This window comes from Rousettus aegyptiacus, unplaced genomic scaffold, assembly GCF_014176215.1.
Source record: "Rousettus aegyptiacus isolate mRouAeg1 unplaced genomic scaffold, mRouAeg1.p scaffold_m13_p_14, whole genome shotgun sequence".
NCBI classification, from domain to species: domain Eukaryota; kingdom Metazoa; phylum Chordata; class Mammalia; order Chiroptera; family Pteropodidae; genus Rousettus; species Rousettus aegyptiacus.
In genome coordinates, this window is record NW_023416289.1 from 43,696,822 (window position 1) to 43,710,406 (window position 13,585).

Sequence of the window (13,585 nt, forward strand, 5' to 3'; positions counted from 1 at the left end):
GGCATGTGTAATTCAGTTACGAAGGTTGAAGCACCCAACAGGGGCACTCCACAGAAGTGCACAGGACTAATCAATGTAAAACTGAGCTCAGCCTGATTCCAACGCATGCAAAAAAGCAAATAAAACTAAGATTGCATTTATACTCAGAGCGTTTACAGCGTTCAGGGCCGGTACAAGTGCGGTGACCAACATGCACACACTGCAGGGGGTGTGTAGACCCCAAGGCAGTATTTTTTGGAAAAGTTTGGCAATGGCTACCAAGACAGTAGCAGTGGGCACATCCAGAGTTCAGATCTGATTTCTGAAACTATTCCTTACTTAACAGAAACCAGAGCTCCTCAGAGAAATGGCTGATTCCAAGGTAAAGTAAGGGAAGTCTAAGATGAGTCTAGAACATTTTGTTATGTTGAAAATAAGAAACGCTCAAAAAAACTTATGGGACAGAGAAGTCAGCTCAATACGAGGCAATCTGAGCAACAAAACGATGATAACTCAGAGAATAAGAATCCGCAAGTCCACATTGATAATAAAACAGGGAGGAGGAAAAAAAAAAACAATTCATCCTTATAGCACAATGCCTAGTAATAAGTGTAGAAGGAAATCTTTTCATAACCATTATAGCAATAATAGATGCAGGCAACGATCATCAACAGATACTAAAACTATTCACTGGGTGAAAGTCTGAAGAGAAATCAGTATTTTATGTAGCTTCAAGCACCTCCCTCAGCTTATCATTTATACAGGGAAAAAGAGTACTTTACACTAGAGAAACCAAGGAATCAAAGTTCCCATCACCAAAATGGGACAAATTGACATCATGGGCCTCCTGACACCACAGAGAGGTCGGGGCCCCACTTCCGTAGCATTCCTGCCAAAAGTGCAGAGCCTGGGTCCCACCTGGAGGCAAGAGCAGACAGAGCCGAACAGAGGGGCGTCCCACCCCACGGCTGCCTGGGGCTCTTCAACCTCATGCAGCGTGGGGTCCCCGCCTCGTGACCGGTACCCGGCAGTTTTCGGGACTCTTCCTGTAAATAACTTGTCTGCATTTTCAAAATTATTTCAAGATATATAAAGTTTAAAGAAACAGAAACATGAAATTAGTGGGCAAAAGACAACTTTAAAAGCCCCACCACTGTGACTGGACACGCACGCGAGCCTGTCACACTACGGCAATCTTTATACTTTAAAAAAATGGACACAAATGAAATGTCATCTCCAGGGGGCTGGTGAAAGTGGTCCACGTGCACTACAGACTGCTGTGCCACTTGTAAAAGGACGCAGTGGATTTCAACGTGCAGATACAGAAAGAGCTCTAAGGCGATGACTCAGCGAATTAAGATGCAGGACACTGCTTCGTGTGCTTAATCACAAGGGAAAAGAGGACCTCCGTCTCACTTCTTATGGTGAAACAAATTCCTTCTTTTTCAAAATAAAAAAACAATAAGCAAAAGCCGATTCTCCCATACATGTTCTTGAAATAAACTTGAGTGATTAAAAAACTTTTTTTTTTTTTTTGCAGTAAGGAAGGATGCTATGGTTGGCTCCATTGATGACATAGCCATTAAGTAATTACTTCAGAAAGAAAACCCACTTATACACGAAACGAAGGAAAGGAGGACTCTATACACAAGGCATTTCTGAAAGAAAACATAAGTGTAAACACTTGGGGAGTGGTTAATTATGGGGAGAGGTATCAAATGGAGACTATTTTCATTCAATTCCTTTCTTTATAACTTAATTCATAATCCTTTACAGAATATTTATACTTTAATAATTTCATTTTGCTATCGTTTATTATGTAATATTTATACAATGTAACGCATAATAGTATATGAAAAAGGCTCGCAGCTTAATGTAAATAATTAAACACTGTCAATCAGTCCCTGCCGCCCCCACCGCCAGGCCTGACGCGGCTCCCCGGCTCACCTAGCTTCATCTTCTTGAGTGTGGAATCTGAGTCGTCGCGGGGCCGCTTGCGGGCATCCTTGCTGCTGGGCATGTTGCGGGCGATCTCGGCCTGAGGTGTGCCTAGGTCCACCAGCAGCGTGGTGATCTGGGCCTGGAACTCCAAGGAGGCTGGGTGCTTCAGCACACTCAACAGGTGCAACTTGAGGTTCTTGCGTACACTGCTTACCTGAGATTTGGCCAGCGTCGGGGGCAGGTTGGCTGAGGAAAGAGACAGGGACAGAGCTCAGGAGGCCTTAGTCTCACTTCCCAAGGCCCAGCTGGTTATAGGTATCCCTGAGAAAAGCTTCTTCGCTTTCAGATCTCATGTGTGGCTTTTCTCTTATAAAAGCTTCTGCTGAAAACCCTTGAGTGTTCTCCATATTAGCAAACCTTAATGCAAAGAGAAAACTCACCCCTTTCTTTTATTAAACATAAAGTCTCATGTCCCCCCATCTCTGATCTGGAAATTACAATATGCTCCCCTCCCCTGAGCATGACTACAATCACCACCTTCGCCTCTGGAATGTCCCAACTGAATTCCTACAACAGTTCATTGTTGGTCCCTGCCACCAAAGACTTTCGAATGTCTTAACAGTCACCTTGATGAGTGAGCCTCCTCTGCTCTAGAGAGAAAGAGGATGCCTGTAATTGTGCCTGCCCAGCGTCCTTCCCAGCTTCCTGAGCCAACAACACTCCCATTCTCCTTTGAGGGAACCACCCTGGCTCCATTCTCAGTCCAAGTGGTCAAGAATCTCAGGGCCAGTAAGAACACTGAAATCCCTTGGCCACTGTGATTGGTTCAAAGATAGGCTTGTAATCTCTTTCGGCCAATCAGAAACAATGGGCATCGGCCCGTGGACTTTTGCTGAAATGACTGAGGTTGCCAAGTGGATAGAATGGAAGCCTGGAGCTATTATTGGGGGCCATCTTTGCCACCCCAAGGAAAGAGACGCGAAATGAAACCAACGTGAAGAAAATAAGAACCAAGCGATGGAGACAGATCCATGATCTGCACACGCTCACACATCGACCCCAAACTTTCTGGTTTTCTTACACACACACACACAAAAGTAGAGAAAACAGTATAATGAATCACCATCCACCCATCAATGTTTTGCTTATCTTGGCTCATCTATCCTCCCTGCTATTTTGGGGGTCAGGGGGAGGCTGGTATATTTTTGCAGTATTTCTCAGACATGGTATCATCTTACCTACACATATATAAAATCCAACTCTGAGCCAGGTTTCTGTCACATGCAACCAAAAGACTCCTATCTAATCTAGAGAATCCTTCCCTGTGTCCACAGCCTAGTAGATTAATGACAAATCCCTCAGGGGGCCTATTACCTAGAGCTCGCATTTCCTCAGGAAAGAGCGGACTGGTCAGTGACGTGGGGAAGGGGAGGAGACCAGCCTACCGTGCAGGGTTTCGTAGGCCTGGATCACCTCAGACATGAACATGGGCCTCTGGCGGGCAATATTGGCGAGGGAGCCCAGTGCTGTGGTCAGGTTGATGGAGGAGATGGCGGGGTGCACCATGAACTTGAGCAGCTGCTCCAGGGCCGCTTTGCCCTCTTCCCACAGCACATCTAACGAGGGAGAGAAGAAATCCAGTTAGAAGTCTTTCTCCCAGACCTCTGGAGAGAGTAGCCTGTGGGGCCAAAAGGAGAGAGACACTATATGTGGATGGCTGAATGGCTGAAAAACAGCAAATCTAGTGTTGATGAGTCCTATGAGACCATTAAGAAATACAAAAATTTAGTGACGAGGATGCTCAAAGCATGGGCTTGCCACAGTGAATGACCAGAAATAATTTTCAATATCCAACTACATGAATCTGACTATACGAACCATGTTAATATAAAACTTTAAATGTGTATGTATGTGCACACACACACATAGACACAGGACTCAAAGTCCTCTGTACCACCACCCTCCTTGACCCAGTCCCCAAAAGTTAACCCTTCGCAACTTTGGTGCATATCTTTCTGGACATTTTCTATGCAAAAACATACTGGACGCCACATTACTTGTAACAGTAAGTAAAAATAGAATGTAAAAATAGATGTAACCAAATGATGGAAGATTTTATAGCAAATGAATGTGATTTTGATAGGGAAAGATGTAACTTAAGAGAGTATCATTGAATTAAAAAGGTAAACAGTATGTAAGAACAGCTAACAGTTGTGGAATGCTGACTGCGCTGACCAAATGCTCACGACTACACCCTAAAGCAGATCCTATAATAATGACCCCCAATTTACCAGTGAAGAAACTGACTCAGAAAGAACAGGCCGCTTTTTCAATGGTCGAAGAGATTGAAACACAAACCACTACACTCTCATGCTTCTCAGCTGAAAATATTCATCAAGGTCCTGTTTGTTATAAACAAAAAAGCCAGCAATGCAGAAACTATGAACATATACAGACAAATATCTGTCTCTACGTAGAAAAAGGTCTGGAAGGAAACAACACTCAGCAGCACTTACCTCCCGAAACAGGACTTGAGGGAAGGGTATTTTCCCTTTACACCCCTCTGTATTTATCGCCTGACACTTCAGCAGTGTGCATGTATTATTTCTAGAATTGCAATTAGGAAAACAGTAAAACTAGCTAGCATTACGAAGTGCTCACGACTTCATGGAATCTCACCACAAACCTGTGAAAGGGGTACTATCACATCCATTTTACAGAAAGAAAATGAAGTTCAGAGAGAAGTAACTTATCCAAGTTCAACAACAAGTGTTGAACCTAGTGTCAGGACTCTTAACGACTGTACTATACTGTTTCTAGAAATTAAAGACTGAGAAAGAGGAGGGGAGAAGGAAGTGGACGGGGGCAGGTGCAGTGACAGACAGATGGCACCAGCTGGCGGGTGGCACTCACTGTACTGGATATAGGGGTGGTCACGAGGGATGCGGTCCAGGCTGATGTCATGCTCTTGCCGGCGGGGCACCTCTGAGTCAGCCAGGCGAGGTGACAAGGTGACAATGAGGCCTTCCACAAACTTGATGGCGTGGGTGCGGACACCATCGTTGTCAGAGTCCAACAGCAGAATGATGTCCCCAGCCATGGCAGACACCATGTCCCAGCAGGCCTCCTGGAGCTCACTGATGACCCGTGACTTCACCATCCACTGGGAGTGGGCCAGGCAGGAAAGGAGACAGAGGAAGAGGGACAAGACATCAATTTCCAACTCTACTACTCCCCAGAGACCCATAAATGATGATGAAGACTTTCACTTGGGACACATTTACTGAGTTACAACCTGTCCCAGGCCCTGTGCTAGGTAATACTGGGGATGGGGCCCAGTGGTCATGTCCTCGTGAGGTTCACAGACAGCGAGAGCCCAGTGATGAAGGATCAAATCTTAAGACAAAGGAATAGCAATGCTGACCTCATGAGGTGGTGGCAGAGATTAAATGGATTCATTTTTTCATTAATGCTAAAGGAACATCACACCATGGTGCATTCTTAGAGCACGTTAACGACAGTCCACAATTAATATTTATGTGATACTTTCATTAGGGTCTGTCTGCCCTCCCTGGGCCAGGAGCCCCATGAAGGCAAGCCGGGCCCACTCTGGTCACTGAGGAGGTACTAGGGGACCGTCTGCTGAATGCATAAACACACGGATAAGTGGATGCAAGTTTGGGTTAATGGCTAATGCTGCCCATTAGACAGCATCAGATGTCTTTGTTGTCTCTTCTCAAAGACCAACAGCATATCTTGCCCCAAAGAATCTGATTTGACCCTGTTTCGATCTCTGACAGAAGAGTGTAAGCAAGACCTGTCAGGTCAGGATGCCCCCGGGGGTGGAGGGAGCGCGCACCTGCAGGGCCACCTTGTAGAGCTGGGTCATGGTAAGGATGGCCTTCTTCACCACGTTCACGTTCTCGTCCCTCAAGAGCATGTTGAGGTTCGCGATCAGTTTCAGCAGTAACTCAATGTCTCGCTTGCTGGGGGATGGAGGAAGAAAGGCAAGGTCAAACTGGTCTTCGGGCAGACGAAAGGAATGTGGGGTCCAAGAGGGAAGAGGACTCAGGGTCAGAGTGTCAGGAGACAGGCATGGGGGTGAGCAAAGTCAGGGACCGCACCTATCTTGTTTGCCGGTACCTTGGGAAGCTGAGAGCAGTAACCAGCACCTCTGGCCACAGCTGGCCCTGAACCCTCTATCCTGGCTGCTCACGCGGCCCCCATTCTTCTGCTTTAGTAGGACCCTGCTGCTGCTCACACAGGGCAGCAGAGCCAGACAACTGTGTGAAACAGGGCAACTGGCTCATTTAGAACAGCATCTACCTCATAACTTGCAAAAATTGCAACAATACATGTAAAGTGCTTAGAACAGTATAGAAAGCACTCAACACTAGCCATTGCGACTTTAAAACACTTCACTTGATGTAACCACTCGTTCTGTTTACTAGTTTGTTTACCTAAATCTGAGGACTCTGAATGAGTCCTAGCAGAGACTCATTTTTTGTTGAAGAATGAAAGGCCTTCGATAAATATTTGTTCAATGAATAAAGAAATTCGAAAAGGCCACACCTAGCGCTCAGAGCATGAATATCATTTTCACAGCATGTTATAATCTGAAATTAAATATTAAGGTAATTAGTCAAAAGATAAGCAACTTAATCATCAGTTACCTGAAAGCCGGAACAAAATCTGTTTTTACTCGGTTATATTCCGACAGCCAACACAAGTGCCTGGCACATAGCAGGCATATAACATGTTATCGGTTGAACAAATAGTTTTTTTAGAAGCTCAGAAAACTTACCACAAATTCTCCCAGTAAAAGGTAGATACTGAGAATTTGAGTAATGGCCAAATTTAACATGGGTTATAATCCCAGGCCTGCCACCTACTGGCTGTGTGATCTGAAGAAACTCATTTCCCCTCTACAAGTCAGTTTTGCCTTCAGTTAAATGAGCCAAACAACTAGTGTTATTCTGAGGAGCTAATAACGAAGTAAGTAAAGCGCTTAGTACAGTGCCTAACAACTAGAAAATGTCACTAAGTAGGGGCTATTTTATTTCCTCCCAGTCACAAAGTATTCAGTAATCATTTAATGAACAAATGACTCAGCTTGAGCAAGTTGCTTTCACATTCTGAGCCTTAGTTTCCCTTTCTACGAAGAAGGGAAACAAAGTCTCCATCCCAACGGCTGCTATAAAGATCACAAATGACAACTGAGGATAGGATTTAATTCAATGTGTGGTAAAGGTTCCATGTGGTTACTATTATGATTAAATTCTTGTTCAAGAGATAGGTATTCAGCCCCTCCTATGTGGACATGGGCACAGTGGCCCTTGATACAGAGAAGTCCTGCCCTTGGGAGCTTATGTTTTTGTGGGGCAGAGAGGCATCAAGGTAATTCCAAGAATGCTATAAAGAGGAGCGAAGACGGGGTGCCAGAGGCATGGGCTGTACCAGCACGGCCAGGAGGGACTTCGGAGGAAGACTGGAGAAAAGAGAGTGAGTAAGCCAGGTGGTTCCCTGGAGGTGAGCATCCCCAGCAGGCACAGCAAGCTAAGAGGCTGTGAAGCAGAACAACGGGGAAGCCAGGGAATGTGAGTGGGGATGAGAGAGGCTGCCAGAAGGACAGGCAGATGGGGGAGGAGCTCGGGTTCCCATCTAGGTGAGACGGCGGTCAGTGGACATCCCAGAGCAGTGTATGCCAAGGGCAAGTGTGCATTTTGGCAAGATGGCTCTGGCTGCCATGTGCCGAAGGAAGAAGGGAATGGGGATAGCGTTTCCTTTTGGGGGGAAGATAAAAATGTTCTGGAACCAGACTGTGAATGTGCTAAATGCCACTGAATTGTTCACTTAAAAATAGTTAATTTTCTGTTATGTGAATTTCACTTCAATTAAACAACAAAGCAGGGAAGCCCAACAGAAGGCCACCGAAACCATCCAAGCAGGAAGTAATGACGGCTTCGACCTAGCGTGACAGCAAGGGAAGTGGTTGAAAATAGTCAAATGCTGTTTACATTTTGAAGGTAGAGCCAACAGTCCTCACTGTAGATGTGAAGTGGGGGAGAAGCAGCGGAAATAACAGATGACCTTATGACACATCTGCTGGGGAGTCTGCACGGGGGATGGGTCTGGGGAGCAGAGGGTGGGAGTCTCAGGCAGGGCCAGGCTGGGAGCTGAAGGGGCCGATTGCACCGGGGGCGCTGCCAGGGGCTCCCTGCGCCGCCCCATACCATGCTTCCTCGATGAAGCCGATGACAAATTTGCGTACTTCAATCGATTTGTCCACTTGGAAAGCGATGATCTCCTGTCAAGGTCAGGGAGAAGGTGGGTCAGGGCTGTCCAAGGATCTGCCCCCCACCCCTATACCCACGCCCTGGTTCTCCCAGCCACTCACATCCAGGAAGTTGTCTAGTAGCGTGGGATCTTTGTTGATGATCAGTTCCTGGACCTGGAGGGAGATTGGGGATGGGAGGAGAAACCCATATAGAACCAGAGTCTGATCGGTGCGGCTTGGAGCGCGGAGAGGACAAGAGCATGGGGGCAGGCAGTGGCTGAAAACAGCTCAAACCCAACTCTGCCGCTCCCTACCACGGGCTAGGCAGGTGGCTCTCCCTGAATCTCTCCTTAAAATAGGGATCTTAAATACCAGCTCCCGGGGCTGTCGTGAGATCCCACAAGACCTGAGCTGCAGGACTCCTGCCTTCCTGAGGCTCGTCCATCAACTCTCCCCTCTCCCTCCACTTCCACTCCCCATTCCTACTGCTACAACTTGTGACAGTGGGAACCCGTTTCCAGAGTCTCTGTACTTGCCATCGCCAGGCTCTTAGGAACAAGCCCTCCCCACAGACATTCTCATAAAAGTCCAGCGTGGCACAGGCCTGGCTTCTCTAACCCGAGGCGCTCGAATGGCCCTCAAGGCCATGTCTCCACCAATGTCGGAGACCCCATTGTCCCCACACTATTGCTGAGGTGGAGTCAGCTACCCAAGGCCACACGAAGAGCAGGTAGCAGAACTGGGGTTCTTGCCCAGGGAACCTGAACCCCTCCCCAATCTCTGACCTCCACCTATCTCCTGTTCTGAACCACACACCCCTACGCGCCCCTGACCCCAATTTCCCATGTCCTTTTGCCTCTGAACAAGCTACTGTATCTATTTATTGAGTCCCTCTTCTCATCCTCCAGGCCTCAGCTCAGGTGTCCCCTTTTCCAGAAAGCCCTCTGTGACGCCTCACTGCTAGGCTGGTTCAGGAATGCTCCCTGGACTCCTCCATTCCAACCCTGCTTTCTGGGTCCTCACTGTCTCGCAACTTGCATGTCTTCCCCACAGGGCAGGACCCAGGCAGAGAGGAAATAGGAGGATGAAGAGCACAGGATTTGGTAGAATCCAGCATGCAGGTCCCCGTTCGGCCAGCTCCCAGCTGAGTGGCCTTGGGCTAATTATTTATGCTCAGAGACCGCTTCTTTCTTATAAAATGGGGATAAAATTACGCTGCCTCACAGAACTTTTGCGAGAATTAAAGGAGAGCATGCCTGCACAGCACTGAGCACTACCGCAGGCTCGTCCTCAGTGGTTAAAGGGGGACATGAATGTGACTACCAGTGTATTCTTTTTCGCAGGCTCCCATGCCCCCGCCCCTTGCCCTCTTGCCCAGCATCACCCGCTCCCTCACCTGTTTGAGCACTGTGATCTTTGAATCATTGGTGATCAGCGCTGCCTGGTTCAGGAGATCCACCACCTGGAAGGAAAGAGAGGGGCAGGTGATGGCACCAGCCTTGCCGGCCCAGCTGCCTTGGCACTCCTTGGGCTCTGCCACCTGGAGGGGGATCGCCCAGACAGGGGCTGTGGCCCTCCCTGCTCCAAGCCCGTTGCTCCATACTCACTCTCTCTGAGGTGGTCATGCCATCGATGCCTGGCCCCTCCTCTTGTGTGAAAAACTGTGATGCCACGCTCCGGCGAGTGATGCTGTCCCCACTGCTGCCTGCCATGGCTGCTGTCCAGTACTCCCTGGAGAAGAAACAGACAGATGAAGCCCTTCATCCCGCTATCCATAAAGGGCTCAACTCTCTTTTCCAGCCTGTCTGTCCCCGTTGGGTCTTCTGCAGGCCCTCCCTACTTCAAGGTCTGCCTCGGGCTATGACGTGGAGGTTGTAGTTTGGTGGGGACTGATGTCTTGTGGAGTACTAAGCTCATCTCCTTTACACATAGCAGAGTGACCACAAACATCTGCTGAATGACGGAGCAAATGAACACGTGGCAGCCACCTCCCTAGTCTCAGTGAGTCCTGTCTCTCCCTCTGGCCTGTCCTCTGGACAGGATGCCAGAGCAAGCTCTTTAAAGCACAGCTCTGAGGAAGATGTCGCAAGTTGTGCACACAGTTAGGACTCGATACATCTGAAAAGGCCTAGTTAAATTATGTCTTGGCCATTTTCTGGACTGCTACGGAGTAGTTTCAAAAGGGTGGGGAGGGGAGACTTCTGGGCCTCTGTCCCCAAATCACACTGGCACAATTTTGAAATAAGAAGGCTATCAATCACAGGACTATTCATAATAGCAAAATACTATTAACAAACCAAGTGTCCTCAAATAGGAAGACTGGATGAAAAACTACGATACAGTCACATGAGCAAATACTATGCAACACGGAAAAGGAATGAGGAAGGGGAAAAAAGAAATGAGGAAAATCTCTACACACTGATTAACACTGAGCTCCAGCATATAGTCAGTGAAAATAAACAAGGTAAAAGACAATGTTTACTGTATGTTCCCTTTTTACAAAAGAAAGGGAACCATGTACGTATGCTAAAGTTAAAAAACAAAATAAACTGAAAAGAACCAAAAAGTGAAAGATGAGGGAAACGGTAAAAACATTTGGTGGATCTCTGTGTATTATAGTCATAAAGATGCCCACAACAGCCTGCTGGATCACAAAACATGTGCAATTCAAGCCACTTCTGTCGTCTGTGTATGTACACACAGGCTGACACGAGTCAGCTCTTCCTTCTGTGAAACAGGGAGGCAACACCGTCTACCTCTGAGGACTCTCTTGAGCAGGTGAGTTAAAACACACAGTAAACATGACGGAAGTGCAGCTGCTATTTTTGCGTGCATGGGAAAAGATTTGAAGGATACTGCACAAACAGGGAACATGTGAGAAGGGTGAAAAAGATGCATCTTTTAAGAGGAACATATATACTGCACATAGTAGTTATTCGGCAGGTGTCTACAGAATGAACGACTGTCCAACGGCCTCCTTCCTGGTCTCCCCGCTGCCTGTCATCCCCACATTTGGCTTTGAGTTGAAAGTAATGTCCTCATCGGGGCCTAGAAGACCTTAGATATACTCACACCTTCTATCTCTGCCCTCATTTCCCTCTCTGCCCTCTTTGCTCCAGCTGCTCTGGGCTCCTTGCTGTCCCCTGAATATGCCAAGCATGCCCCTTCTTCAAAACCTCTGTTTCTCTTTCTTCGGCCTGGAATACTCTTTCCCCAGATACTGACACAACTCCCTCCCTCCTCATTTCCTTCTGGTCTCAGTTCAGCTATCTTTGGCAGTGAGGTTTTCCCTGACCACCCTATTTTGAATTTCCCCGCCCCATCTGTGTTGCTTTATTTTTCTCCATGGCATTTACCATCATCAACACATTACCTATTTGGAAGCTCCCTGGGGGCAGAGATGTGTGTGTATATTCACTTTGTATTTCTCCAGTATGGAACAGCGCTTGGCACCTAATAAGTGCCTGATGATTATGCGCTGAGTGAACACCGAAGAGCTTTCCCGATCACTGGGCTTAGTATCTCTTCCCTCTGGCTCTAGAATGCTTGAAAAATAACAGCTAATATTCACTGAACCCTTAATACATGCTGGGCACATTTCTAATACACGTCATAACTTATTTAAACCTGACAACACAAACTGAGGTAGGCACTATTTTTTATCTCCATTTTACAGATGAGGACATTTGAAGGCTGGGGAGGTAAAGTTAGCTTGACAGAAGGCCTACAGCTTTTGAGACCTAGCAATATGGCTGCAGAGTCTGTCCTCCTCACCATTGTGCTAAACTGCTTCTCTGAAAGCAACTGCTTCTCCCCCGCAGGTCTGTTCATCCAAGACAAGGGACATGGCCACCCAACAACCAGCATCCTGCTGTGTCCCTTATCAGAACATAATGAACCTTTACATGATGAGCCTTTATGATAATATGTTGCAATCCGCCAACATTTTTTACCATGTCCTTCCTCTTCCACCTTTAGTTTTATCCTTTTATTTTTTTTAACGTATATACAACTTCCCTTTCTTTTGTAAAAAGGGAGCATATGATATAAACTGTCTCCCTTTCCATCTGTTTTCACTTAATATATGCTGAAGCCCACTCTATCAGTGTATAGAGGTTTTCCTTTCTTTTAATAGTTGTATAGTATTTTATCATGTGGATGTTATTCGTTTTTTTTCTGCCAGTCTTCCTATCAAAGAACATTTGGAGTGTCCGCAGTCTTGCTTTTATCAACAATCACTGTTTCCCCTTCCCTTCCAGGGTACTCCTTATGGGGTACCATTGCCCCAACCCCACCTGGGGGCATGATGACTCCCCTCATAGATCGTGCTCCAGGAGTATCTTCCATTCATTCAACGAATATTAACTGGGCATCTTCAGTGTGACCGGCGCTGTGCTGGGAACACAGCAGTGACAACATACACCTAAGTCCCTGCCCCCGTGGAGCTCACGGAGACAGACATAATCGAACAACCAAACAAAAGGTCCAATAACAAATAGAACTCCACGTGACATGAAGTATAGGAACGGAGACCTATGAAAGCGTTTAATAGGCGGATTCAGGGACGGATGGCAGGAAAGGAGGGCTTCGCAAAGGAAGTGATGTTGGGGCTGAGACCCGAGAGATGAATGGGAGTCAGCCGGGCAGAAAGGGTGAAAGGATGCTGCGGGCAGAGGGGACGGCGTGTGCAAAAACCCTAAGGCCGGAAGGCGCATGGCCTGTTTGAGGAACTGGAAAGCCAGTGCAGCTATTCGAAGTGAGGAATGAGCAGAGGCAGTGCTGAGGCCGGAGGGGCGGACGCGCCTTGGGGGCCACGTTGGAACTTTGCCCTGAGGGCACCAGGGAGCCACGGGAGGGTCCAGAGGAGGGGAAGAACCTGGGCCCAAACGTCATTGCTCCTTTCTCCTCGAATGCGCCCCTACCCTTCCGCCAGCGTCCCTGCCGCCTCAGGGTTCTTCCTCCCTTGGTCCCCGGGCCCCCACGCCAGCCCCGCTCACCGCGGCTCCGGCCTCCGTCCCCCTCGCGCCCCCTCAGCAGCGCCTCTTCGCAAACACCGCCGCCGCCATCTTCCGCTCGCCGCCGTGACGCTGCGCACGCGCCGCACATGCATGGCCGCCGGGAAATGGAGTCCACGTAGCAGGCCAACCCCCGCCCCTGCCTCCCGCCCAGCCAGCGGCCTTCCGCCCTGCCCCAGGCTACTCGCGGCAGTTCTTCGTTTCCGGCCTCCGGGCGCGGTGCCTTCTGGGAAATGTAGTCCTTGCGCCGAGGCTCAGGACGGGAAGTGAGACGGAGGCTTCTGGGAAATGGAGTTCACAGTGGTTCTCAGTCCCTGGACGGCTGGAGTTAGAGAGACTGGAGAGTACGCGCAGCGAAGCTTCTAGGTCTTGG

At 48.1% G+C, this 13,585-nt stretch overlaps 1 protein-coding gene across 2 annotated transcripts in view; it reads right to left on the reverse strand.

Annotated features, from left to right (window-relative positions):
- The window catches only part of SYMPK (symplekin), a 32,467-nt gene extending 19,137 nt beyond the window's left edge, over nucleotides 1-13,330 (reverse strand). The window contains exons 1-9 of one of the 2 annotated variants that reach the window (XM_036232473.1): nucleotides 13,195-13,330; nucleotides 9,805-9,928; nucleotides 9,594-9,659; nucleotides 8,318-8,371; nucleotides 8,154-8,227; nucleotides 5,780-5,906; nucleotides 4,834-5,083; nucleotides 3,366-3,536; nucleotides 1,927-2,166 (exon numbers count right to left, since the gene is read on the reverse strand). In XM_036232473.1, the coding sequence (XP_036088366.1) occupies nucleotides 1,927-2,166; nucleotides 3,366-3,536; nucleotides 4,834-5,083; nucleotides 5,780-5,906; nucleotides 8,154-8,227; nucleotides 8,318-8,371; nucleotides 9,594-9,659; nucleotides 9,805-9,928; nucleotides 13,195-13,307 (1,219 nt within the window). In that variant the 5' untranslated portion in view covers nucleotides 13,308-13,330. Of the gene's footprint in view, nucleotides 1-1,926; nucleotides 2,167-3,365; nucleotides 3,537-4,833; nucleotides 5,084-5,779; nucleotides 5,907-8,153; nucleotides 8,228-8,317; nucleotides 8,372-9,593; nucleotides 9,660-9,804; nucleotides 9,929-12,492; nucleotides 13,147-13,194 lie in introns of those variants that run through there. The other variant, XM_036232474.1, reaches the window with a different exon arrangement.
- Nucleotides 13,331-13,585: the final 255 nt, after the last annotated feature.